Here is a 27,838-nt window from a genome sequence, read left to right as displayed (position 1 = left end):
TGAATCCAAACATCATCCTGAGTACATATGTGCTATAAACAGACTCCAGAGAAACTACTGATATCCAAATGTCTGGGTATGTGAGATCTGTTCCTTGAGGCTCTATCCTGGCCATTGACTATTGGATAACCGAGTGGTTCACCCTCTAAACAAGAAATGCTCCTGTGTATGGTAAACCAGGCTAGTGAGAAAGCAGCAAAAGCAGTATTATTTTGTAACAAGTACTAATTAAATTTGATTTGATTCAGGTTGAACAAATCCTTGTGCCTGACACTAGGCTCGGTGCCAGAGCCCTCAAGGAATCTCAGGTTGCCTGATGAGACAGGTAACTACATATTATAGCTCTTATCAGACAAGCTAACAGGGCTAAAAGTTAAAAGGGTTAACAACATCTTGGAGAGCAGATGAAATCTTTCTGTATGTGTCACAGATTTTATGAGCTGGGTTTTGTAGGATAATACCTGGTGGAAAGGGGCAAAGGCTTTCTAGGCAGAAGAAATAATGTGAGCAAAGATGGTGGGAGCATGTGCTCTTGGAAGGTTTGTACTGTGTGGCGGGAGCATGAGGTCCTCGGTGTGGACTAGGAGGAGAGCACTGATGGAAGTGGAAATGAAGCTAAAAGGGTAGGCTAGGGTCCAGAGTGTGAAAAACACTGATTGCCTTACTTAGGAGAGGTACAAGGCACACATGAGTATCAAGAGGTCAAATTTATCTTCTGTAGAGGTTGTAATAAAGCAGGTATGAATTTGTTTCCCTTCAGGTTGAGTTTTCTTTTTCTTTACTTTCTTTCTTTCTTTTTTTTTTTTTTTTTGAGACAGGGTCTCACTCTGTGGCCCAGGCTGGAGTGCAGTCGTGAGATCACAGCTCACTGCAGCCTTGACCTCCCAGGTTCATGAGATCCTCCCACCTCAGCCTCCGAGTAGCTGGGACTACAGACACACACCACCATGCCTGGCTAATTTTTAAAAATAGTTTTATAGAGATGGGGTTCTACTATGTTGCCCAGGCTGGTCTTGAACTTCTGGGCTCAAGTGATCCTCCTGCCTCAGCTTCTCAAAGGGTTAGGATCACAGGCATGAGTCATTGCACCTGGCCTCAAGTTGAGTTTTCTTTTTTTTTTTTTTTGAGACAGAGTCTTGCTCTGCCGCCCAGGCTGGAGTGCAGTGGCGTAATCTCGGCTCACTGCAAGCTCCACCTCCCTGGTTTACGCCATTCTCCTGCCTCAGCCTCCCAAGTAACTGGGACTACAGGCGCCCGCCACCACGCCCGGCTAATTTTTTATACTTTTTAGTTGAGATGGAGTTTCACCATGTTAGCCAGGATGGTCTCAATCTCCTGACCTTGTGATCCACCCACCTTGGCCTCCCAAAGTGCTGGGATTACAGGCGTGAACCACCGCACCCGGCCCTCAAGTTGAGTTTTCTAAACCAAATAAAATCTGACTCCCAGCCCCAGAAAACGGGGAAAGGCACCCTGATGCTCATGATGGTTACCTCAGTACCTGCGGCCATGGGGTACGGATGTAGAGGGCTACTCTTCCACCTCCACCAACCACCAAGCTCCAAAGCTCTATGTTGGCTCAGAAAGGCCCTGCAATGGTCCTTACTGCATTGCCTCAGAGACATCTTGGAGTCTAGTCTCCATAAGCACAGGCAAGTTTCCCTCCATATGGCGTGCTCTTGGGGTCACCCTCTCAGTTCATTGTAAGGCACTGGCCACCTCTCATTCCCTCCTCTCTAGGATAAGCCATCTTAATCTTCCTCAATGATTCTTTTTTTTTTTTTTTTTTTTTTTTTTGAGATGGAGTTTTGCTCTTGTTGCCCAGGCTGGAGTGCAATGGTGCAATCTCAGCTTACTGCAACCTCCACCTCCCAGGTTCAAGTGATTCTGCTGCCTCAGCCTCTCAAGTAGCTGGGATTACAGGCATGAACCGCCATGCCTGGCTAATTTTGTATTTTTGGTAGAGACAGGATTTCTACATGTTGGTCAGGCTGGTCTCAAACTCCCGATCTCAGGTGATCTGCCCATCTCAGCCTCCCAAAGTGTTGGGATTACAGTTGTGAGCCACTGCTCCAGGCCCAATGGTTCTTTTTTTAGACAGGGTCTCACTGTGCCGCCCAGGCTGGAGTGCAGTGGCATGATCTTGGCTCACTGCAGCCTCAACCTCCCGGGCTCAAGCAATTTTCCCACCTCAGCCTCCCAAGTAGCTGAGACTACAGGTATGAGCCACTACGCCCAGCTAATTTTTTGTAGATATGGGGTTTTGCTATGTTGCCCAGCCTCGTCTTGAACTCCTGAGCTCAAGCAATCTTCTTGCCTGGGCCTCCCAAAGTGCTGGGATTATAGGCATGAACCACTGTACCCAGACCTTCAATGGTTCTGAAGTGGAAAAACCTTCTTTTTTTTTTTTTTTTTTTTTTTTTTGAGACAGAGTCTTGCTCTGTCACCCAGACTGGAGTGCAATGGTGCGATCTCTGCTCACTGCAACCTCCACCTCCTGGGGCCAAGGAATTCTCCTGCCTCAGCCTCCCAAGTAGCTGGGATTACAGGTGCGCGACACCACACCTAATTTTTTGTATTTTTAGTAGAGATGGGGTTTCACCATGTTGGCCAGGCTGGTCTCGAACTCCTGACCTTGTGATCCACCCACGTTGGCCCCCAAAGTGTTGGGATTACAGACGTAAGCCACCGCGCCTGGCTCTTTGTTTTGTTTTTTGTTTTTGAGACAGGGTTTCACTCCCTTCGCCCAGTCTGGAGTGCAGTGGTGCAATCTCAGCTCACTATAGCCTCAACCTCCTGGGCTCAGGTTTTTCCCACCTCAGCCTCCAGAGTAGTTGGGACTACAGGCGTGTGTCCCACCATGCTTGGCTAATTTTTGTATTTTCAGTAGAGATGGGATTTTGCCATGTTGGCCAGGCTGGTCTCGAACTCCTGGGATCAAGCAATCACTGCCTTACCCTCTTAGTGTTGGGATTACAGGCATGAGCCACCGCATCTGGCCTTGCTCTTTTTTTTTTTTTTTTAAACAAAACAAAACAAAACAAACCTTTTATATTAGGTTCAAGGGTACATGCGCAGGTTTGTTATACAGGTAAATTGCATGTCACAGGGGTTTGGTGTGCAGATTATCTCATCACCCAGGTAATAAGCATAGTAGCTGATGGGTAGTTTTTCAATCCTCTCACTCCTCCTGCCCTCTAACCTAAAGTAAGCCTCTGTCTATTGTTCCTTTCCTTGTATCCATGTGTACTCAATGTTTAGCGCCGACTCATTTTTATTTTATTTTTATTTTGAGACAGAGTCTCACTCTGTCACCCAGGCTGGAGTGAGTGGCACAATCTCGGCTCACTGCAACCTCCACCTCCTGGGTTCGAGGGGTTCTCCTGTCTCAGCCTCCTGCATAGCTGAAATTACAGGGGTGTGCTATTTGTGTGTGTGTGTTTTTAGTAAATATGGGGTTTCATCATGTTGGCCAGGCTGGTCTTGAACTCCTGACCTCAAGTGATCCACCTGCCTCAGCCTCCCAAAGTGCTGGCATTACAGGTGTGAGCCACCATGCCCAGTCTAGCTCCCACTTATAAGTCAGAACATGTGGTATTTGGTTTTCTGTTCCTGTGTTAGTTCGCATAGGATAATGGCCTCCAGCTCCATCCATGTTGCTGCAAATGATATGGTCTTGTTCCTTTTTATGGCTATGTAGTATTCCATGGTGCATATGTACATTTTCTTTATCCAATCTGTTCATGGTCATTTAGGTTGACTCCATGTCTTTCCTATTGTCCCAAAACTCTTTATAGATCCTGTGTCCTGTCCCATGAAAGCCCACTGTACTTTTGGAGTCAATAGCAAATTGGATGAGCTAAATAAATCTTCACAAATAATGTGATAATGGGAGAGGCAATGTATGTACCCTTTTTTTTTGAGACGGAGTCTCACCGGCCACCCCCCCCAACTGAAGTGCAGTGGCGTGATCTTGGCTCACTGCAACCTCTGCCTCCCGGGTTCAAGCAATTCTCTGCCTCAGCCTCCTGAGTAGCTGGGATTACAGGTGCCCACCACCACGTCCAGCTAATTTTTGTATTTTTTAGTAGAGACAGGGTTTCACCATCTTGGCCAGGCTGGTCTCGAACTCCTGACCTTGTGATCAGCCCACCTCCGCCTCCCAAAGTGTTGGGATTACAGGCATGAGTTACCGCGCCCGGCCATATGTACCCTTAAAAGTGGACTTTGGAGACATCTCCTTTCCTAGGCTAGAGCTGGGCAGGGATTTCAGGCCGGACAAGATGGGCGAGAGAGATCATTTGGAAACAGGAGAGAAGTAAATTTTTATAAATTACTCTGGAGGGAATAAATTGGACAGTCAAACTCAACATGAACAGTCATTCTCTTTTTTTTTTTTTTTGAGACAGAGTCTTGCTCTGTCGCCCACGCTGGAGTGCAGTGGCACCATCTCGGCTCACTGCCAGCTCCGCCTCCCGGGTTCACGCCATTCTCCTGCCTCAGCCTCCCGAGTTGCTGGGACTACAGGCGCCCACCATCACGCCCGGCTAATTTTTTGTATTTTTAGTAGAGATGGGGTTTCACTGTGTTAGCCAGGATGGTCTCGATCTCCTGACCTCGTGATCTGCCCACCTCGGCCTCCCAAAGTGCTGGGATTACAGGCGTGAGCCACCGCGCCCAGCCATGGACAGTCATTCTCAAAATGACCAAAGCTAATCTCTTAATGTCCTGATACATGTTTTTAAATAACTTTTTAAAAATTTAAACTTAAATATTTTATTTTATAAATAGAGATAGAGTCTTGCTGTATTATCCAGGCTGGTCTTGAACTCCTGAGCTCAAATGCTCCTCCTGCCTCAGCCTCCCAAAGTGCTAGGATTATAGGCATGAGCCACTGCACCAGGCCTTACTTTTATTTCTTTTGAGAGGGAGTCTTGCCATGTTGCCCAGGCTGGAGTGCAGTGGCTATTCACAGATGCGATCATAGTTCACTTCATTTTGGAACTCCAGGGTTCAAGCCATCCTCCCGCCTCAGCCTCCTGAGTAGCTGGGACTACCACAGCATCCAGCTTTCAAACTTTTTTTTTTTTTTTGAGACAGAGTCTCACTCTGTCGCCCAGGGTGGAGTAGGATGGTGCGATTTTGGCTCACTGCAACCTGTCTCCCAGGTTCAAGTGATTCTCCTGCCTCAGGCTCCCGGGTAGCTGGACTAGAGGTGCCTGCCACCACACCAGGGTAATTTTTGTGTTTTTAGTAGAGATGTAGTTTCACCGTGTTGGCCAGGCTGGTCTTGAACTCCTGGCCTCAGGTAATGCGTCTGCCTCGGCCTCCCAAAGTGCTGGGGTTACAGGCATGAGCCACAGTGCCTGGCCTCAAACTTTTTAATGACTACATAGTAGAATCACTGGATTTTATATAGTGTTTAGAATCCTCGGCCGGGGGCAGTGGCTCATGCATGTAATCCCAGCACTTTAGGAGGCAGAGGCAGGCAGATTACCTGAGGTCAGGAGTTCAAGACCAGCCTGGGCAATGTGTCCGGAACTGGTTCCTTCTGGTGGGTTCTTGGTCTCGCTGACTTCAAGAATGAAGCCGTGGACCCTCGCAGTGAATGTTAAAGTTCTTTTTTTTTTTTTTTTGAGACAGAGTCTCACTCTGTTGTCAGGCCGGAGTGCAGTGCCATGATCTCCGGCTCCCTGCAACCTCTGCCTCCCGGGTTCAAGCGATTCTCCTGCCTCAGCCTCCTGAGTAGCTGGGATTACAATCGCATGCCACCACACACGGCTAATTTTTGTATTTTTAGTAGAGACGGGGTTTCATCATGTTGGCTAGGATGGTCTTGATCTACTGACCTCGTGATCCTCCTGCCTCGGCCGCCCTAAGTGCTGGGATTACAGGCATGTGCCACCACGCCCAGCTCAAAGTTCTTAAAGATGGTGTGTACGGAATTTGCTCCTTCAGATGTTCAGATGTGTCCAGAGTTTCTTCCTTCTGGTGGGTTCCTGATCTCGCTGGCTTCAGGAGTGAAGCTGCAGACTTTCGCAGTTAGTGTTACAGCTCATAAAGGCAGTGCCTACCCAAAGAGTGAGCAGCAGCAACATTTATTGCAAAGAGCAAAAGAACAAAGCATCCACAGCATGGAAGGGGACCCAAGGGGGTTGCCCCCTACTGGCAGGGGGTGGCCTGCTTTTATTCCCTTATTTGGCCCCACCCACATCCTGCTGATTGGTCCATTTTACAGAGTGCTGATTGTCCATTTTACAGAGTGCTGATTGGTCCGTTTTTACAGAGTGCTGATTGGTGCATTTACAAACCTTTAGCTAGACACAGAGCGCTGATTGGTGCATTTACAATCCTTTAGCCAGACAGAAAAGTTCTCCAAGTCCCTACTCGATTAGCTAGACACAGAGCACTGACTGGTGCATTTACAAACCTTTAGCTAGACACAGAGCGCTGATTGGTGCATTTACAATCCTTTAGCTAGACATAAAATCCTTTAGCTAGACATAAAAGTTTTCTAAGTCCCCACCTGACCCAGAAGCCCAGCCGGCTTCACCTCTCAGCAACATGGTGAAACCCAGTCTCTACTAAAAATACAAAAATTAGCCAGACGCAGTGGCGAGCTCCTGTAATCTCAGCTACTCTGGAGGCTGAGGTAGGAGAATCGCTTAAACCTGGGAGGCGGAGGTTGCAGTGAGCCAAGATCGTGCCACTACACTCCAGCCTGGGCAACAGAGTGAGAGTCTGTCTCAAAAACAACAAAAAAAAAGAATACTCTGTATTTCTCAGGCATACAGAGACCATTGCAAATATAAGATAAAAAATAATTCCATCTTGACATTTTTTAGTTCCAATGTAACTTGACTACTCATGTGCCTCTTTAAGTGAAGAATGATACTAATTCTTTTTAAATGCTTCTTTGTCTGATCTGCAGAGATCACAAAGATGGAAAGCCCTCAAGCATTTCTGTTTCTTGGCCAGGCGTGGTGGCTCATGCCTGTAATCCCAGCACTTTTGGAGGCCAAGGCGGGCAGATCACCTGAGATCGGGAGTTCGGGACCAGCCTGACCAACATGGTGAAACCCCATCTCTACTAAAAATACAACAATTAGCTGGGCGTAGTGGCGGGCGCCTGGAATCCCAGCTACTCAGGAGGCTGAGGCAGGAGAATCACTTGAACCTGGGAGGCGGAAGTTGTGGTGAGCCGAGATGGCACCATTGCACTCCAGTCTGGGCAACAGAGTGACTCCATCTCAAAAAAAAAAAATGTTCTAGTTATGCCGTGGAACACAAAACCATTCAGGTTAGAGGCCCACAGCTTCTCATTTAACTTTTAAGACATACTCCATTTTGTAGGAGCTTGGGGATATTCAGGAAGTAGCTGACCCTTTAGGGAAAAAATGGCTTAGTATTTGGCTGTAGTTTAAAATGTTTCTCCTTAAATTCTCTCCCCCTTCTTTTGTTAATTAGACTGTTAATTGAACTAGCTTAAGTAGAATGATAAGAGGAATTTCAGCTGGGCATAGTGGCTCATGCCTATAATCCCAGTGCTTTGGGAGGCTGAGGCAGGCAGATTGTTTGAGCTCAGCAGTTTGAGACCAGCCTGGGCAACATGGCAAAACCCCATCTCTACAAAAAGTGCAAAAAAATTACCTAGGCGTCGCAGTGTAGTCCCAGCTACTCGGGAGGCTGAGGTGGGAGGATTGCTTGAGCCCAGGAGGTGGAGGCTACAGTGGGCAGAGGTGGTGCCACTGCACTCCAGCCTGGGTGACAAAGTGAGACTTTATCTCAAAAAAAAAAAAAAAAGGAATTTCATACATCTGAACAAAAGGTTCTAATGCTTAAGACAGTTCTACCTAATAATTTCAGGCCATGAAGCCTCATAGCTAGATTCTACCTTGCAGCAGCCTTGCAGCTGTAGCCCCTGCTCACAAGTCTTTATTGTTTCTGTGTATTTCCAATTCAAATTCTTAGGAGAAAGAATCACACTCAGGACTTCTCACACCAGGCCACGGTCTGATAAGTCAGGTTATGGCCTTGTCCTCATCAGGTGTGTGGGCAAGAAGACACTGGATCACCTCCTCACCCTCCAGTAGTTTTGTCTTCACAGGCAAGTTGCCTAAACCCACTAAGCTTTCGTTTCTCTCGGGGAAGTCATGGCTTAATAATATTATCCATTTCAGAGAACTAATTTTTGGATAAAATTAGTTCACATATGTAAAATTCCTTAGTACAGTTCTAGGCACAAACTGAGCTGAGAGTAAATGGAAATTATCACCGACTTTATTACGATGGGAAAGATGCTGTACTATATGCTACAGATATTGAGCCCAAAGTCATGGTTCTCCAGCATGGGGACACAGGAAGGCCACCCTTGATCCAGCAACATGAGAGTGCCACGATAGAACCCAGAAGAAGAGAAGCTTTACCCCTCTTGAGAGTATACAGGCATAGGAGTTCACTGCATTTGTCCTGTGGGCTGTATCCATCCATCCACCTCAGAATCAGAATTCAGATGTGAGATGGTAGTCTCAGGTTCAAATGATTATTTGCATTGAAAGTGAAGTCAGACTTATTGGTCATGGGGAAGCCTTACTTGGCAGTTGTCTGAGTACATTTCTTACTACCTGTGTGACTGGGAAACACTTCTTAATCCAACTAGCTGCAAGTCCCTCATCTGTAAACACAAAACAAAACAACCAGGGCTAATAATATTAATAGTAAACACAGAGTTGGCAGGCACGGTGGCTCATGCCTGTAATCCCAACACTTTAGGAGGCCAAGGTGGGCAGATCGCTTGAGCCCAGGAGTTCAAGACCTGCCTGGGCAACATGGTGAAACCTCCTTTCTACCAAAAATACAAATATTAGCTGGGTGTGGTGGCATGCACCTGTGGTCCCGGGTACTCCGGAGGCTGAGGTGGGAGGACACTTGAGCCCGGAGGACCAGGCTGCAGTGAGCCTCGCCACTGCACTCCAGTATGGGTGGCACAGCATGGGTGACACAGTCTTGAAATTAATGCCCCCAGCATATAGTGTTCAATAAATGTTAGCTATTGTTATTATCTATCATTTATTGCATGCTTACTGGGGGCAGGGTATAAATTATCTCCATTTTTATAGTTTTTATTGAGGACTGATGAGCTGAGGGAGTGGGAAGTCTGGAATGACTCCTAGATTTTGCCAAGCACCTCTGCTCCCTCACAGTACTGTGTTCTGGTACCAAGCATAATGCCCTTCCTCTTCTTCTTCTTTTTTTTTCCCGAGAGGGAGTCTTGCTCTGTCACCCAGGCTGGAGTGCAGTGGCACCATCTCAGCACACTGCAACCTCCGCCTCCGGGTTTAAGCAGTTCTTCTGCCTCAGCCTCCCTGAGTAGCTGGGATTACAGGCGCGTGCCACTACACCCGGCTAATTTTTGTATTTTTAGTAGAGACGGAGTTTTACCTTGTAGGTCAGGCCCGTCTCGATCTCCTGACCTCGTGATCCGCCCACCTCGGCCTCCCAAAGTGCTGGGATTACAGGCGTGAGCCACCGCGCCTGGCCCCTTCCTCTTCTTTTACCATGTTGTATTTTCAAATGGGTTTTTTTTTTTTTCTCAAGGAGCCCTCCCGCTGGGCCTCAGTCTGAATTGGCCCTCACTCCTTTCAGGCACAGGTCACATTCTGCCGCCACACATCACAAGCTCTCCCTTTGCCCCTGGGTGTTTCTGGGGCAGGACAGTGTCCGTCTTTTCAGAATGTCCACATCTAACCCAGGGCAGAATCCTACGATATCACCACAGTGCCACACCAATCAGGGTGGCGCTTCTCCACTCTGCTTTCCTCAGCACTCAAGAGTATGGGATATCCCCGGGGCGGGACCAGATCCTACAACTTCAGAAAGTCATGGATGAGGCTGACCAGGCGCGGTGGCTCACGCCTGTAATCCCAGCACTTTGGGAGGCGGAGGCGGGCGGATCACGAGGTCAGGAGATCGAGACCATCCTGGCTAACGCCGTGAAACCCCGTCTCTGCTAAAAATACAAAAAATTAGCCGGGCGTGGTGGCGGGCGCCTGTAGTCCCAGCTACTCAGGAGCCTGAGGCAGGAGAATGACGTGAACCGGATAGGCGGAGCGTGCAGTGAGCCGAGATCACGCCACTGCACTCCAGCCTGGGCGACAAGGTGAGACTCCGCCTCAAAAAAAAAAAAGTCATGGATGAAAGGGTCTTCAGTTTATTATCCTGTGAAATAGTAGCTGGGACATTTCTGAGGCCCAGAGAAGGGAAATAACTTGAATGAACAGGTTAGGAGCAGGCCAGGCGATGTGGCGGGGGGCTGAGGCGACAGGACCGCTTGAGCCCAGAACTCAGTGAATAGCCACTGCACTCCAACCTGGGCAACACAGCGAGACCTCGACTCAAAAAACAAAAATAGAAACAAACAACTAGCTTAGGCGCAGAACTGAGACTCAAACCTAGGTTTCCTGCTCAACCCTCACACCTCCCAGGCCCCCGCTGACACCCTCAGGCTGTTCCTTGTGGTTGCTAACGTGGAACGGCCCCAAAGCCAGGTCGAAGGCGAGTCTCCCCGCCCGGGGGACCCCTGGTCCTGCAGTTCGCAAGGCGGATGGACGCAGTCAGGCTCTCCAGGGAGCTGCGGCGAGCCCCAGGACTTGGAAAAGCCCGAGAGCGCGCCCCTGGGGAAAGGGGAGCTCGGCACCTCGAGGCGGCTGGAAGTCGAGGGCATCGCCAGGGGGCCGAGTTGGGCTCGGGTGTGGAGAACGAAGGCGAACGCTGGGCTCTCGAATCCCCTCTAGAGCGCTCCGCCGGCCTAAGCTGGGCCGCCCCACCCCCGGCCCGCCAGGCGCAGTCGGCCCCGCCCCCTGGAGCTCCGTTCCCCAGGCAGCCAGCGCCGCGGACCCGCGCACAGTCGGCCGATCCTCCCGCCGAGCGAGAGGCGTCCCAGCCGCCGCGCTCGCCGAGGCCCTGGGTTGCGGGCTCCCGGCTGCCCGCGAAAGCATGGCCCGGCCCGTGCAGCTGGCGCCGGGCTCGCTGGCGCTAGTGCTGTGCCGGCTGGAGGCGCAAAAGGCGGCGGGGGCCGCGGAGGAGCCCGGTGGGCGCGCGGTGTTCCGCGCCTTCCGTCGCGCCAACGCGCGCTGCTTCTGGAACGCGCGGCTGGCGCGCGCCGCCTCGCGGCTGGCCTTCCAGGGCTGGCTGCGGCGCGGGGTGCTGCTGGTGCGCGCGCCCCCCGCCTGCCTGCAGGTGCTGCGCGATGCCTGGCGGCGCCGGGCGCTGCGACCGCCGCGCGGCTTCCGCATCAGGGCGGTGGGTGAGTGCGGGACCCGGAGGGGAGGGGCGTCCCGCGCCGGCTGTGAGCTCCGAGCTCCGCGCTACAGGGGCGAGCGCGGCCCAGTCTTCTGCCACAGAGGCTAGGCGCTGCTCTGAGGGCCCAGGGGCTGCGGTTGGGCGGCCGGTCCGGGGGGCCAAGACGCCCCGGAGACGTTCCCTCCCGCTAGGACACTGCAGCTATAGTCCCCCAAGGTGTGCCTGGCCGCTGCTAGGACTGGCTCCGGGCTGCGTCCGTTCCTCAACTCTTAAAGCCCGTGGAGTGCACAGAAGGAACTTTCTGCTTAGAAAAGTTATGCTCTGGATAGAGAGGCTTTGGGTTAGGGGCCACTGTCTAGGCTCCACCGGGGCGGTTAGGAAGGGTACCCCAGGGGAATGGCCAGAGTTTACCAAATCTGGCAGCTTTATTATTATTATTTTTTGAACTACAGATCTGCAGCGGACGGCATTCTGGTTTTCATGTCCTGCAGTGTGGTGGTCTTGGGTCGGGACCTAGCAGCTTTGGGGTCGTTAACTTCTTGGGGAAAACAAATAAGTAGCGTCTCATCCCTTTAGCTGAATAGACAGGATTCCACCTTCCCAGTCTTTTCAGACTTAACTGTTTATTAGACAACAGCAGCTTTTTGCCTTTTTTCATAAAATAGCTTCTCATTTGAGAAACTAAACCACCGCACCCGTGAGTGGTCTCTGACTCTGGGCACTAAACCCAGGCAGGTGTGTCAGCTCCCTGTAACAGCCTGGTTCTTGTCTGCATTTATGTGAAGCTGCAAGGGCCATTTGATGGTGTGTTGACAAGTCACCAGTTGTTCAGCGCTTAATTTTCATTCTTACCAAGGAACCCCTCTGTGTTAGTCCATAAATCATCCTCTTCCACCCGAGGAGAAGGAGCCGCAAATAAAAAACATTTGTTTGGCCAGGCGCGGTGGCGCTCGCCTATAATCCCAGCACTTTGAGAGGCCGAGGCGAGTGGATCACCTGAGTTCAGGAGTTAGAGACCGGCCTGGCTAACATGCTGAAACCCCTCAGGAGTTCAAGACCAGTCTGGCTAATATGGTGAAACCCCGCTTCTACTAAAAATACAAAAATTAGCCGGGGCGTGGTGGCAGGTTCCTGTAATCCCAGCTACTTGGGAGGCTGAGGCAGGAGAATCGCTTGAATCCAGGAGGTGGTGGTTGCAGTGACCCGAGATCGTGCCATTGCACTCCAGCCTGGGTGACAAGAGCGAAACTCCGTTTCAAAAAGAAAAAAGAAGAAAGAAAAGAAAAAAAAGCACTTATTTAATTTCCAGGGATTTGAAAACAGGGCAGCAAAAAGCAAGCACCTGACCGACCGATAACTGTATCATCCATTCAGAGATGGGTATTACCATATCCCAGCAGCCAGTGCTTTAAACCTTCACTTCTCACCTCCATGCTGTCTGTTCCCTCTCCTCCCCACCCCACCCCCGTCTTTCTTAAGCTCAAAAAAGAGCTCTTTGCAAAACCACATATACACCTTTCCTCTCCTTTTACTTGCAGGAGTGAAGAAAATAGGTTTCTGGCTCTGAGAACGGTGAGCCAAGTAGCCAAGCCAAAATCTTCACGAGCGAAGAGGTCTTTCAGACAGGCTCGATGAAAAACTCTTTTCAGTTCTGCATCCTCAGTTTTTCTGGTTTGAATTAGTGGTTACATTCTCAGGTCCCCCCTTTCAAAGAGTGAGCATAGAGTATATTGCAGAGAGGGAGTGGAATGCAGGGTGGGGGGTCTAGACCTGGGGGTGAAATAAGAGAGGGCTTGTGCTAAGTCACTGGCTACCACTAATGCCCCGGTGAGCAGTGGTAAATGCTGGTGTCTGTGTTGGTGCTGTTTGCTGCCGTCTGAAATATGTATCACACGTCACCTGTTGCTCCCATTCTCTTCTGCCCAGTAGGTAATGCTGCCTCGTAGCACAACTCAGGATGCAGTGGACACTATCACCCCATCTATGGGGTGTGCAACACAGTGGACTTCCCTCAGGTCATCACCCTTGACTTGGGTCTCCTGGCAGGAATGATTTTGAGGTTTTTAAATTTTGTTTTTAATTTAATTTAATTTTTTTTTTTGGCAGAGTCTCTCTCTGTTGCTCAGGCTGGAGTGCAATGGTACAATCTTGGCTCACTGCAACCTCCATCTCCTAGGTTCAAGTGCTTCTCCTGCCTCAGCCTGTGGAGTAGCTGGGATTACAGGCACCCGCCACCTTACCTGGCTAATTTTTGTATTTTTAGTAGAGACAGGGTTTCACCATGTTGGCCAGACTGGTCTCGAACTCCTGACCTCAAGTGAACTGCCCACCTCAGCCTCCCAAAGTGCTGGGATTACAGACATGAGCCACCGCGTCTGACGATTTTTGTTCTTTATAATATTTTTATTCCTTTTTTTAAGCCTTGACCATGGCAAGGACAGATTTTGAAGCTTTTAACAAGTCCTGATACGAATTTGAACATTTAGCTGGGATTTGGACAAAGCCACCCATTAGGACATTTTGAGGAGCAAAATGGAGAAAGATCTTATTTGATGCTGAGTGATGGATACACATGGGGGACAAAGGGGATGCTTTTGCTTTGAATAGTGTTGCTAATTGCCAATTTCTGGTCTAACTTGGGGTCCCTAGGTTCATATCAAAAGAGAAGAGGCAGCTCTTGGGCTACCTTAGAGGCCTGGAGGGTGGCGAAGGCAGGAGAAGCTGCTTTCCCCAAAAGGAATTGAAAGTTTGTGTCGGCTTGCTCTCTTGCTTCTTGCAGCACCGGCTTCCAGGAGGGCAGGGAAAGAGCTGCTGTGGACTATTGCAGGTTGTTGCTCCATTCTCACTGTTATTTTGTAGGAAAGAGCAAAATGCTAGAAAAGGACACAAAGAGTCAATCTGATCTCTTTGCTATAGATATTTGTTTGTTTATTTATTTATTTATTTTTGAGACGGTGTGTCACCCTTGTTGCCCAGGCTGGAGTGCAATGGCGCGATCTCAGCTCACCGCAACCTTCACCTCCTGGGTTCATGCAATTCTCCTGCCTCAGCATCCCGGTAGCTGGGATTACAGGTGCCCACCACCTCGCCCGGCTAATTTTTGTATTTTTAGTAGAGATGAGGGTTCACCATGTTGGGCATGCTAGTCTCGAACTCCTGACTCAGGTGATCTGCCCGCCTTGGCCTCCCAAATGCTGGGATTACAGGCATGAGCCACTGCACCTGGTTAGATGTTTTTTAAAGGCTAATTTACTGCTGCATAAAAGCATTAGGGTATAGGAAGTATTGCTGGCCAGCTCAGGCAGAAAATGCAGGGAGAGAGGGATGGCGGTCAGCTTTATAAGTCCAGCTGTGCTGCCTTGGGTCTTATAAGACCTGGGACTTATAAGTTAAGAGGAGGGAGCACCCTAGCCAAGCCGACTGGAGTGACTGGAGCCCCAGGTGTAGACCTGAACTTACGTCATGCAGAGGTTTATGTTTTCTCCAAGTTTTGTGCCTTAGTTCTCTCTGACTTCATTCTCTCTACCTTACCTTCCCTCTGGTAAGAAAAGTAGTTCTCAGGCAGAGAGTATTTCTCTAAAAAGAGAGACATTGGATCTTTAGCTTGATTAACAAGGGGCTAACTCTGCTTTTGTGCTCCAGTCCTCAAATGTTGTATTTTTTTTTTCTTTTTTTTTTTTAAGTGGAGACGAGGCCTTGCTCTGATTCCCAGGCTGGTCTCTAACTGCTGGGTCCAAGGGATCCTCCCCCTTGGCCTCCCAAAGTGCTGTGATTACCAGTGTGAGCCACCGCACCTGGCTCAAATGTTTTGTTTTCTGTTTTTCATTAGCCAGTGGCATTAACAAATGAAAGAGTGAGTTCTGGAAGCTGGAGGGAGACTGCTGCCTAACCAGCTGAGCCACTGGGGAAGGAGGTACTGCAGGGAGATGGGGCACCTGTGTTTGTTTGGAAGAATCTGTTGCTACTCTGAGAATACACCTAATGGGACAGGAAATATTAACGGTGGGGGTGGGCGGCCACTTGGCCAAACAAGTTTGTTCCCTTCTGAAATTTATAGTGGGGTGTCTCCACCCTGTCACCCCCAGCAGGGCCTTTCATCTTTTCTCACTGAATATAAATGCCCCAGGCCATGCCTGGTGGCTCTTGCCTGTAATCCCAGCACTTTGGGTGGCTGAGGCAGGCGGATCACATGAGGTCAGGAGTTTGAGACCAGCCTGGCCAACGTGGTGAAACCCCGTCTCTATTAAAAATAGAAAAATTAGCCCGGCATGGTGGCACGTGCCTGTAATCCCAGCTACTTGAGAGGCTAAGGCAGGAGAACCCGGGAGGCAGAGGTTGCAGTGAGTGGAGATTGTGCCACTGCATTCCAGCCTGGGCAACAGAGTGAGAATGTCTTAAAAAAAAAAAAGAAAGCACCAAGTGCTGGTGAGTCTTTTTAAATACTTGCTTCATGAATTCATTCATGAGCCAGGTACTGTTCTAGGTGTTTCTCTGTGTTTTGTTTTGTTTTGAGACAGAGTCTTGCTCTCTTACTCAGGCTGGAGTGTAGTGGTACAATCATGGGTCACTGCAGCTTCGACCTCCTGGGTGCAAATGTTTGTCCTACCTCAGCCTCTTGTGTAGCTGGGAACACAGTTGCGCACCACCATGCCTAGCTAATTAAAAAAAAATTTTCAGTAGAGGCAGGTCTTGCTCGCTATGTTATCCATTTTGGTCTCAGACTCCTGGGCTCAAGCAGTCCTCCTGCCTCTACCTCTCAAAGTGCTGGGATTACAGGCATGAGCCACCTCGCCCAGCCACTTCTGCGGTTTTTTTTTTTTTTTTTTTTTTGAGACGGAGTCTCACTCTGTCGCCCAGGCTGGAGTGCAGTGGTGTGATCTCAGCTCACTGCAACCTCTGCCTCCTGGGTTCAAGGGATTCTCCTGCCTCAGCCTCCCGAGTAGCTGTGGCTACAGGCACGTGCCACCATGCCTGGCTAAGTTTTTTTGTAATTTTAGTAGAGACAGGGTTTCTCCATGTCGGTCAGGCTGGTCTGGAACTCCCGACCTCAGTTGACTCAACCGCCTCAGGCTCCGAAAGTACTGGTGTAGCAGGACAAGCCGCAGACAAAACTCCTCAGACACTGAGTTAAAGAAGGAAGAGGTTTATTTGGCCAGGAGTATCAGCAGGACTCCTGTCTCAAGAGCCGAGCTCCCTGAGTGAGCAATTCCTGTCCCTTTTAAGGGCTCACAACTCTAAGGGGGTCCATGTGAGAGGGTCATGATCAATTGAGCAAGCAGTGGGTACGTGACAGGGGCTGCATGCACAGTGGTCAGAGTGAAACAGAACAGACCAGGAAGTTTTACAATGTCTTTCCATACAATGTCTGGAATCTATAGATAACATAACCTGTTAGGTCAGGGGTGGTCTTTAACTACCAGGCTTAGGTCAGGCAGGCCCAGGCCTGGTTTTGGGTCTGGTTCCTAGGCGCCGGGCTACCTGCCTTTAGTTTTGCTTTTCTTTCTTTTTCTGAGTATAAAACAATATGAGAGGGTCTGTCTCTCTTCTCTCACTGGGATTACAGGCGTGAGCCACCGCACCCGGCCCGCTTCTGTTTTTTAATGCATCTTTCATTCAGATTTGCCTCTGCTCAAGGGAAATAGAGTCAGGCTCTTTTTCCACATCCAGTTCAAGAGAGGATAGCTGAGTGGGAGGCCATGTTCTGGAAGCTGGCTGGTTCACACAATCTTCTCCATCCCACAGTGGCTCCTCTGGGTACTGCAGTTTCTGCTTTTAGTTAGGCAGGAGTTCTTTGTGCTTTGGGAGGTGCTGAAGATCAGGCACATCAGGTTGGCCAAAGGGAAGTGATGGGAGGATCTTCCACCTCTCCTCGTGCTCCTCCTACCTGATCCCCCAGACCCCTCTGAACATGGCCTTCCAATCACAGAGAAATATTCGGGCAAAATTGCAAGTACTCTAGGAGTGTAGAGTGTAGTATCTGCACTAATGCTAGATGTTGACTGGTTTCAGAATCTATCCTGGGATCTGGTTTGGGAGAGCAAGAACAGTGCTACAGTACTCGGTGCCTGATGCTGCAAGAATTGGGCAAGTCTCTGGACCACTGTTCTTATTTGTTCTGTGACTTAGGGAATGGTGTGGGGGAGTGTGTATAAATGGTAAGGAAAGGGAGTAGTCTGATTCCTATTCTGTTTTATTTCTGAAGTCCTACCTTGAATGATAGTAGGACATCTTAATAGCACTTTGTAGCTAATGGAATTTTGTAGGTGAAATTTATATTTAGGGAAATGCACACATCTTAAGTTTACTATTTGATAAATTTTTCAAATGCATACATGTGTGTAACCCACATTCCTAGCAGGATTAGAACATTACCATTACCCCAGAAAGTTCCCTCCTGTCCTTTCTCAGTCAGCTCTGCCTCGATTCTCAGAGATAACCACTATTCGGAATTATTTTTTCTTTTTTTCTTTTTTGAGACTGAGTCTCACTCTGTCACCCAGGCTGGAGTGCAGTGGCGTGATCTCGGCTCACTGCAACCTACGCCTCCCAGGTTCAAGCGATTCTCCTACCTTAGCCTCCCAAGTAGCTGTGATTACAGGCGTCTGCCTCCACACCCAGATAATTTTGTATTTTTAGTAGAGACGGGGTTTCTCCATGTTTGCTAGTCCGGTTTCAGGCTCACAACCTCAGGTGATCCATCTGCGTTGGCCTCCCAAAGTGCTGGGCTTATAGGCGTGAGCCACCATGCACGGCCAGGCTTTATTATTATTATTATTTATTGATTTATTTTGAGATGGAGTCTTGTTCTTTTGCTCAGGCTGTAGTGCAGTGGCACAATCTCGGCTCACTGTAGCCTCCACCTCCTGGGTTTAAGCAATTCTCCTGTCTCAGCCTCCTGGGTAGCTGGGATTACAGGTGCCTGCCACCATGCCCGGCTGATTTTTGTATTTTTAATAGAGACGGGGTTTCACCATGTTGGCCGGGCTAGTCTCAAACTCCTGACCTCAAGTGATCCGCCCGCCTCGGCCTCCCAAAGTGCTGGGATTACAGGCATGAGCCACCGCACCCAGCTGGCTTTATTATTATTTTTTAGATACAGGGTTTCACTCTGTCATCCAGGCTAGAGTGCAGTGGCGTGATCATAGCTCACTGAAGCCTTGAACTCCTGGGCTAAAGTGATCCTCCCATGTCAGTCTCCTGAGCAGCTGGGACTACAGGCACCCATCACCACATTTGGCTAATTTATTTTTATTTTTTGTAGAGATGGAGTCTCCCTGTGTTGTCCAGGCTGGTCTTGAACTCTTGGGCTCTCACTTCTCTGGGCCTCTATTTCTTTAGGTGTGAACGGCTTCCTGCCTCTGCTTCCTAAAGTGCTGGGATAACAGGCATGAGCCACTGTGCCTGGCCTGTTTTTAAACACATTAAGTTACCTACCTTCTCATTGTATTATGCATTGGGCCTTTTCAATATCCTTCTGCTTATGCGCATTCCAACTGAAAAACACCAGTGCAAAATTATCTTCAGTTACTGGCAGCAAAAGTGAGACTTGAGGAGTCACTGAAAACTGTAGCTTAAAGTTTCCAGATGACCCAGAACCACTGTGGTTAGTGAAGAAAATTTGAGTTCAATTGTTTTTTTCTTTTAATGGAGTTTCGCCCTGTTGACCAGGCTGGAGTGCAGTGGTGCGATCTCGGCTCACTGAAACCTCCTCCTCCTGGGTTCAAGCAATTCTCCTGCCTCAGCCTCCTAAGTAGCTGGGATTACAGGCGCGTGCCACCACACCAGGCTAATTTTTTGTATTCTTAGTAGAGACAGGGTTTCACTGTGTTAGCCAGGATGGTCTCAGTCTCCTGACCTTGTGATCCGCCTGCCTCGGCCTCCCAGAGTGCTGGGATTACAGGCATGAGCCACCATACCCCGCCCTTGAGTTCAATTTTTTGTGCTGCCATTTATTAGCTGTATGTCCTTGAGCTTGTTACTTAACCTCTCTCAGCTCCATTGTCTACATGGGTACAAATGAGGACACAATAGCCCCTTTGCAGGTTGTTTTGAAGATAAGGTACCTGAGAGCCTTCAGCCTGTGCCTGGTTCAGAGTCAGCATCAGGAAAACAACAAATACAAGGCAATTTCCAGCATGGAGGAAGAAGAGAATGGGTCTGGATTCTTGTTCGCTAGACACACCTGTCTCTGTTAAGGCTTGTGCTAATCATTGCTTGCCTGGCATATACTTATGTTCAAGACCTCTGTCTGTCCTTCTGTCCTGTCCTTTGTGCTTAGTGCTGGTCACGTCCACAGCCGTGTGTTGTCCTGTGCCTCAGCCCAGGTCCCAAGGGGTGCCTGGTGCCGGAGAAGGAGCCTGTACTGGGATTCTGATGCCTGAGTTTGCAACCAACCCTGCTGCTAAGTTGCTGGGAGCCCTCCAGCCTATCCTCTCACTTCTCTGGGCCTCTAGTTCTTTAGGTGTGAACGGCTTCCTGCTCACTTTGACTCTGTTGACTGGCTAAGCCTTCCCACCTAGCTTGGCCCTGGCCTCATCTGGGTCAGCCTCCCAGTCATCTGTGTCAGGAGGCCTCGGGAAGAACAGACAGAAGCTCACACCGAAGTTGCTTAAGATATTTTCCACAAACAGGGGAAGTATACCTTCCTCTTAGTACTGCCCAGACATCTTGGTTCTCTAATACCATTCCCCCTTCACCAAGCAACTGAAGCTACACAGTTGTTGAAGCACCCACACCATGCTGGGCTGCCCTTGCGCTCGCAGTTGTTTGTTAGGTATGCATTGAGCATATACCCTCTGCCCAGCCTGACTGGTTGGTCCATACAGAGGGGCAAAAGGCTCATGCCCTGACCTCAAGGAGCTCATAGTCTAGGGACCAGATGGATGAATAAGCGATAACACAGTTATAGGGAGCAATAAAAGGATAGCTGATCAAGAATCCCATGCATATGTGTATGTGTATTCAAGGAAGACTTCCTGGAGGAAGTGATGCCTAAACTAAGATACGCAGAATAAGTAGATATTAGCGTAGTGAGAAGCACATTTTAAGTTGAGAGTGGGGCATGTGTCCCAGCTGTATGACCCACATGGGGAACCACAAGCTTCTGGGTGCAGCTGGAACATGGAGCGGGAGGTGGGCGTTGGCACAAAAGGCCTGCAGAGGGGCTGACGTGGAATGGGCCCTGAGTACTCTACTCGTGCGTCTGAGCCTGAGGTCACTGAAGAGTATTATGCAATAAAGTGCATGTATGTGATTATATTTATAATCCTGTTTACATGATATACATGGTAGATACTTCCCAGCCTGAAGTATGCATTATCTTTCATCAATGGTTGTCTGGAATGGTGGCGCCTTGGAAGGGTGATGTAAGCCCCCGCGGGCCTACCGGAGTGTCCATGGTGCTTGTTCAGTGGCAGATCTGACATCTGAGAAAGACCTCAAGAGCCATGCAGGACACCTAGGATCTAATCCCTTGTCACTAAGCAGCTGAGTGACCAGCTTCTCATCCAGTCCTCTTAGGGCCTTGGTTGCCTCATGTGTTGGCAGGTATTCTGCCTGCCCTTTTTACTGCACAGATTTGGCATCGGACTCCAATAAGATACCATCTATGCAAACACTTTGAAAAGTGCACAGTACAAACACCAGCATGTCTTTACATCTATTTGTGCCTTCTTTAATTTCTTTCATAAGTGTTTATAGTTTTCAGTATGCCTGTCTTTCACCTCCTTAGTTAAGTTTATTCCTAAGTATTTTATTCCTTTTGGTGATGTTGTCAATGGGATTGTTTTCATTTTTTTTCTTTTTTCCTTTTTGAGATAGGGTCTGGCTCTGTCACCCAGGCTGGAGTGTCGTGGTGTGATCATGGCTCCCTGCAGCCTCTACCTCCCAGACTTAAGTGATCTTCCCATCTCAGCCTCCCCAGTAGCTGGGACTACAGGCAGGTGCTACCACACCCAGCTAATTTTTGTGTTTTTAGTAGCGATGGTGTTTCACCGTGTTGCCTAGGCTAGTGTTGAACTCCTGGGCTCAAGCGATTCTCCCGTCTCGGCCTCCCAAAGTGGATGTGATTACAGGCATGAGCTAGGACTGTTTTCTTAATTTTCTTTTTGGATAGTTTATTGTTAATGTATAGAAATGCAACTGATTTTATGTTTAATGTGGGTTCTGTAACTTTACAGAACTGATTAGTTCTAAGAATTTTTGTGTGTGGCATCTTTAGGGTTTCCTATGTAAGATCATGTCATCTGTAAACAGATGATTTTACTTCTTTTCTGATCTGGATGTCTTTTATTTGTTTTTCTTGCCTAATTCCTTTGGGTAGGCCTTCCAGTAATATGTTGAAAAAAAGTGGCAAGAGCTGGGCGAGGTGGCTTATGCCTGTAATCCCAGCACTTTGGGAGGCTGAGGCAGGAAGATCATGAGGTCAGGAGATTGAGACTATCTTGGCTAACATGGTGAAACCCCATCTCTACTAAAAATACAAAAAGTTAGCTGGGCGTGGTGGCGGGTGCCTGTAGTCCTAGCTACTCGGGAGGCTGAGGCAGGAGAATGGTGTGAACCCAGGAGGCGGAGGTCGCAGTGAGCCGAGATTGCGCCACTGCACTCCAGCCTGGGCAACAGAGCGAGACTCTGTCTCAAAAAAAAAGAAAAAAAAAAAGAAGTGGCAAGAGTGGGCATCTGTGTCTTCTTCCTAGTCTTAGAGGAAAAGCATTCAGTTTTTCACCATTAAATATGATGTTAGCTGTGGGCTTTTCACATATGACCTTTATTGTGTTGAAGTAATTTCATCCCATATCCGTGGATTGGGAGACTTAGTATTTTTTAAATGTTCATACTACCCAAAGTGAGCTACAGATTCAATGCAATCCCTATCAAAATCCCAACAGCTTTTTTACACAAATAGGAAAAACAATTCTAAAATTCGTATGGACTCACAAAGGATCCCAAAATAGCCAAAACGATTATTATTATTTGAGGCAGGGTCTTGCTCTGTCACCTAGGCTGGAGTACAACAGTGCAATGACAGTTCACTGCAGCCTTGATCTCCTGGGCTCAAGCTATCCTCCCCCCTCAGTCTCATGAGTAGCTGGGACCAGAGGTGCGTGCCACCACACCCGGCTAATTTTTAATTTTTTTGTAGAGACAAGGTCTCGCTCTTTTGCCAAAGCTGGTCTTGAACTCCTGGGCTCAAGCAATCCTCCCACTTTGGCCTCTGCCAAAAATGACTCTGAGAAAGAAAAACACAGCTGGGAGTCTTTCTGGCTTGGGGGATGCCTGAAAAAAAGAACAATAAAAAACAAAGCTTGAAGCATCACACTTCCTGATTTCAAAATACATTACAGGCCGGGCATGGTGGCTCACGCCTATAATCCCAGCACTTTGGGAGGCCAAGGCGGGTGGATTACCTGAGGTCAGGAGTTTGAGACCAGCCTGGCCAACATGACAAAACCCCATCTGTACTAAAAATACAAAAATTAGCCAGGTGTGGTAGTGGGAGCCTGTAATCCCAGCTACTTTGGAGGCTGAGGCAGGAGATTCGCTTGAACCCAGGAGGCAGATGTTGCAGTGAGCCGAGATTGCGCCACTATACAGAGTGAGACTCCGTTTCAAACAAAACAAAAACCACACACACACAAAACAAAAACCAAAAGGTATTACAAAGATATAGTAATTAAAACGTGGTACCAGCATAAACACAGATATATACAGCAATGGAACAGAATAGAGAGCCCAGAAATAAACCCACACATATACAGTCAACTGATCTTCCTTGAGGGTGCTGAGAACACACAATGGGAACAAGAAGGTCTCTTCAACAAATGTCCTGGGAGAACAATCTCCACATGCAAAAGAATGAAATTGTACCCTTTTCTTATACCATCCGCAACAGCCAACTCAAAATGAGTTAAATGTAAGATCGGACACTAAGACTCCTAGAAGAGAACATGGGGAAAAGCTTAATGACATAGATCTTGACAATGATTTTTTGGATATGACACCAAAAGCACAGGCAACAAAAGCAAAAGTAGAGAAGTGGGACTAAGTACAAGCATCAACTATTTATTTTATTTTACTTTATTTTTAAATTTTTATCTATTTATTTATTTCAAGACTGGGTTATGAGCCTGGCTAATTTTTGTGGGGTTTTTTTGGTAGAGATGAGGTTTCACCACATTGCCCAGGCTGGGCTCAAGTGCTGGGGTTACAGGCATGAGCCACTGCCCCTGGTCCAAGCACCAAATATTAACAGTGGTTATTTTGTTTTATTTATTTATTTATTTTTGTTTGTTTCTTTTTTGAGACAGTCTCATTCTGTCATACAGGCTGGAGTGCACTGGTGTGATCTTGGCTCACTGCAACCTCCACCTTCCTGCTTCAAGTGATTCTCATGCTTCAGCCTCCCAAGTAGCTGGGATTACAGGCATGAGCCACCACGCCTGGCTAATTTTTTGTATTTCTAGTAGAGGCAGGGTTTTGCCATGTTGCCCAGGCTTGTCTTGAACTCCTGAGTTCAGGTGGTCTGCCGCCTCGGCCTCCCAAAGTGCTGGGATTATAGGCATGAGCCATCGTGCCTGGCCAACAGTGGTTTGTTTTATCTCTGGTATGGAATATGGCTGTGGGGTGTGTGTGTATGTGCACACATGCACTTGTAAATGTTCTTGCTTTTTGCTTTTTTTTTTTTGAGACAGAGTCTCGCTCTGTTGCCCAGGCTGGAGTGCAGTGGTGCGATCCCGGCTCACTGCGACCTCTGCCACCAGAGTTCAAGCGATTCTCCTGCTTCAGCCTCCTGAGTAGCTGGACTACAGGTGCCTGCCACCAAGTCCGGCTCATTTTTGTATTTTTAGTGGAGACGGGGTTTCACCATGTTGGTCAGGCTGGTCTTGAACTCTTGACCTCGTGATCTGCCCGCCTCGGTCTCCCAAAGTGCTGGGCTTACAGGCATGAACCACCGTGCCCATTCTGTTTTTGATTTTTAAATATATATTACTTTTAGTACCTTTTATTTTAATTTGAGTTTCACTTGATGGGTTGCTCCTGTAACACATTCACATAGTATGAAAGGGTATACAGGAAAAAGTCTCTCATTTCCCTATCCCAACCACTGATTACCTTTCTCTGGAGATGGCTGCAGTGACCAGTTTTCTAATCCTTCCATAGATAGTTTATAAATCTACAAATAATATGGATAGACATATCTGCCTCCATTTTTACATAAATGTTAGCATATTACATGTATTATTTTTTCTTGGAAACAAGTTTTCTTAAGTCATTAAAAAAATCAACGTATAAGTGCCAGGAAGTTAATAGCATTGTTCTAGGGTGCAGAAACACTAGTTCTGTAGGATGTAAGTAGGGATTACATGAAAGAGAGTTTCCCAGTTGAGTGTGTTTGGATAACATGTTTAAACAGGTTTCATGAGTGCAAAGGCTTCGGGAGACCTTGTTATGCTGATGGTCTCCATCCAAGAGGCAGGAGAATAATCTGAATGCTCCAGTCTCATTCCACCAGCGAAGCCCGTTTTTGCCAAGCTCCTTGTGGGTAGATGTTGGAGGAGTTCCTGGGAAACTCTGGGTCCCTTTGGAGTATCTTCCTGTGGAAGGAGCTGATCATCTTGTCCCATGAGCCCAGGGCCCACCTTACAGAGAGCCATGTCTCAGAGCCCCATTGTGGAGTGGACAGAGACCACAGTGAAAACTGCCCACGTCCCACACCCAGGGAGGTGTGTGTGTTGGGAGATCATGGAAAGAACACTAGACATGAAGTCTGGGCCATCTGAAGAATATTAACCATGTGACCTGGAGTAGAGCCATCCTCCCCTTATAAATGGCAGCCACCATCCTTGCCTTGCTCCAAAGTTGTGGCATTGGGATGCAGAAATGCCCTATTTGAAGATGTTATTCCCCCGACCTTCAACCCCACAGTGGAGGTTTCAGGAAGGGGCAGAGTTTGGACATCCCATAGGTTCATAGGTTTCATAGATCAGAGGGCTTTCAGAGGCCATCCTGGAGGTTTAGCTACATTCTGTGCTAGTAGAAATTCACGTTAAGCTTTTACAATGTAGAGAAATTTCTAGAACAGCTAGCTTTTAATAGATGAGGAGACAGAAACTGCTTGTCAAGATCATTTACAGTGTTAGGCTTATTCCATGATAATTGACTGTTTTTTCTCTTAATTTATCTTTTGAGGAAAAGGTATGCAAAGTGATCCTTTTTCTTGTTGATGCGAGGTGCCTCTCCATGGCTCTGTACAATTTCTTTTTTTTTTTTGAGATGGAGTCTTGCTCTCTCACCCAGGCTGGAGTCCAGTGGCGCGATCTCAGTTCACTGCAACCTCCGCCTCCGGGGTTCAAGCAATTCTCTGCCTCAGCTTCCCGAGTAGCAGGGATTACAGGCGCCCGCCACCATGCCTGGCTCATTTTTTTGTATTTTGAATAGAGATGGGGTTTCACCATCTTGGCCAGGCTGGTCTTGAATTCCTGACCTCGTGATCCACCTGCCTTGGCCTCCCAAAGTGCTGGGATTACAGGTGTGAGCCACTGCGCCTGGCTGGCTCTGTGCCATTTCTTTAGCAGTTCATTAAGGATTAGGAGGTCCCTTGTGAAATTCTTTGTAAACTAAATGAGCCTTTGACTCCCCGAGTCTAAAGCCATCAGCTGTGACTGTATTCATTTGATGGAAGGGAGATGTAGGGTCTGGCAGCGCATGGCTGACTGGTACTACATAATGGTAATTACTTATAAATTATATTTTTATATTTTAATTTTTTGAAACAGAGTCTCACTCTGTCACCCATGCTGGAGTGCAGTGGTGCAATCACAGCTCACTGCAACCTCAAACTCCTGGACTCAAGCCATCCTCCCCCCTCAGCCTCCTGAATAGCTGGGGCTGTAGGCGTGGGCCACCACACCAGCTACTTTTTTTGTAGTGATGGAGTCTCACTGTGTTCCCCAGACTGGTCCCAAACTCCTGGTCTCAAGCAATCCTCCCGTCTTGGCCTCCCAAAGTGCTGGGATTATAGCCATGAGCCACTGTACCTAGGTGAGATTTTGGTGATTTTGAGTAGAACTATAATAACATTCATCAACAGGTCTGTGGACATGTTTTCATTTCTCTTGGGTGAATAACCAGGTGTGAATTGGAGGGCTGCTTTTCAAAATGATTGTACCACTTTGCAATCGTGCCATCAATGTATGAGAATTCCAGTTCATTTGATATTATCAGTATGTTATTATTTTTGTTATCGGGTTTTTTTTGTGTGTGTGTGTGTGTGTGTGTGATGGAATTTCGCTCTTGTTGCCCAGGCTGGAGTGCAATGGAGCGACCTCCGCTCACTGCAACCTCTGCCTCCCGGGTTCAAGCAATTTTCCTACCTCAGCCTCCAAAGTAGTTGGGATACAGGTGCCCATCATCACGCCCAGCTAATTTTTGTATTTTTAGTAGAGACAAGGTTTCACCATGTTGGCGAAGCTTGTCTTGAACTCCTGACCTCAGATGATCCAACCACCTCAGCATCCCAAAGTGCTGGGATTACAGGTGTAAGCCACCGTGCCCGGCCTATTTTATCATTTTTGGCTGGACTAATAGTTGGATAGTGGGCCGGGCTCAGTGGCTCACGCCTGTAATCCCAGCACTTTGGGAGGCTGAGGTGGGCGGATCACGAGGTCAGGAGATCAAGACCATCCTGGCTAACACGGTGAAGCCCTGTCTCCACTAAAAATACAAAAAATTAGCCGGGCGTGGTGGCGGGCGCCTGTAGTCCCAGCTACTTGGGAGCCTGAGGCAGGAGAATGGCGTGAACCCAGGAGGGGGAGCTTGCAGTGAGTCGAGATCGTGCCACTGCACTCTAGCCTGGGAGACAGCAAGACTCTGTCTCAAAAAAAAAAAAAAAAAAATTGTTGGATAGTGGTAGTTCATTGTGACTTTAATTTGTATTTCCCTAATGACTAGTGAGTTGAGCATCTTTTCATGTGTGCTTATTTGCTGTGTCTGGATCTTTTTTTTTTTTTTTTTGGAGATAGAGTGTCTCCCACACTGGAGTGCAATGGCATGATCTTGGCTCACTGCAACCTCTGCCTCCTGGGTTCAAGTGATCCTCCTGCCTCAGCCTCCTGAGTAGTTGGGATTACAGTTACCTGCCACTACACCCAGCAAATTTTTGTATTTTTAGTAGAGATAGGGTTTCACCATGTTGGCCAGGTTGGTCTTGAACTCCTGACCTCAGGTGATACACCGGCCTCAGCCTCCCAAAGTGCTGCGATTATAGGCATGAGCCACCATGCCTGGCCTGTATCTTCCTTAATAAGTGTCTGTCGAAATGTTTTACCCATGAAAAAAGTTTTTTTCCTTATTAAATTGTAGGATTTCTTCATATATTTTAGATACAAGTCCTTTGTCAGTTATGTGTTTTTTCCCAGACTGTGGCTTGTCTTTTTATTTTTTAATATTTATTTATTTTTGAGATGGAGTCTCACTCTGTCAACCAGGCTGGAGTGCAGTGGTGCGATCTCGCCTCACTGTAACCTCCACCTCCCACTTG

At 48.1% G+C, this 27,838-nt stretch overlaps 1 protein-coding gene across 1 annotated transcript in view; it reads left to right on the top strand.

Annotated features, from left to right (window-relative positions):
- The first annotated feature begins 10,872 nt into the window (after nt 1-10,872).
- The window catches only part of STOX1 (storkhead box 1), a 73,223-nt gene continuing 56,257 nt past the window's right edge, over nt 10,873-27,838 (top strand). The window contains exon 1 of the mRNA XM_054436655.2: nt 10,873-11,305. Coding sequence (XP_054292630.1) covers nt 10,996-11,305 — 310 coding nt within the window. The 5' untranslated portion in view covers nt 10,873-10,995. The remainder of the gene's footprint in view (nt 11,306-27,838) is intronic.

The sequence above is a fragment of the Pongo pygmaeus genome, chromosome 8, assembly GCF_028885625.2.
Source record: "Pongo pygmaeus isolate AG05252 chromosome 8, NHGRI_mPonPyg2-v2.0_pri, whole genome shotgun sequence".
Taxonomy (NCBI): Eukaryota; Metazoa; Chordata; class Mammalia; order Primates; family Hominidae; genus Pongo; species Pongo pygmaeus.
This window is presented reverse-complemented; position numbering and strand designations above follow the sequence as displayed.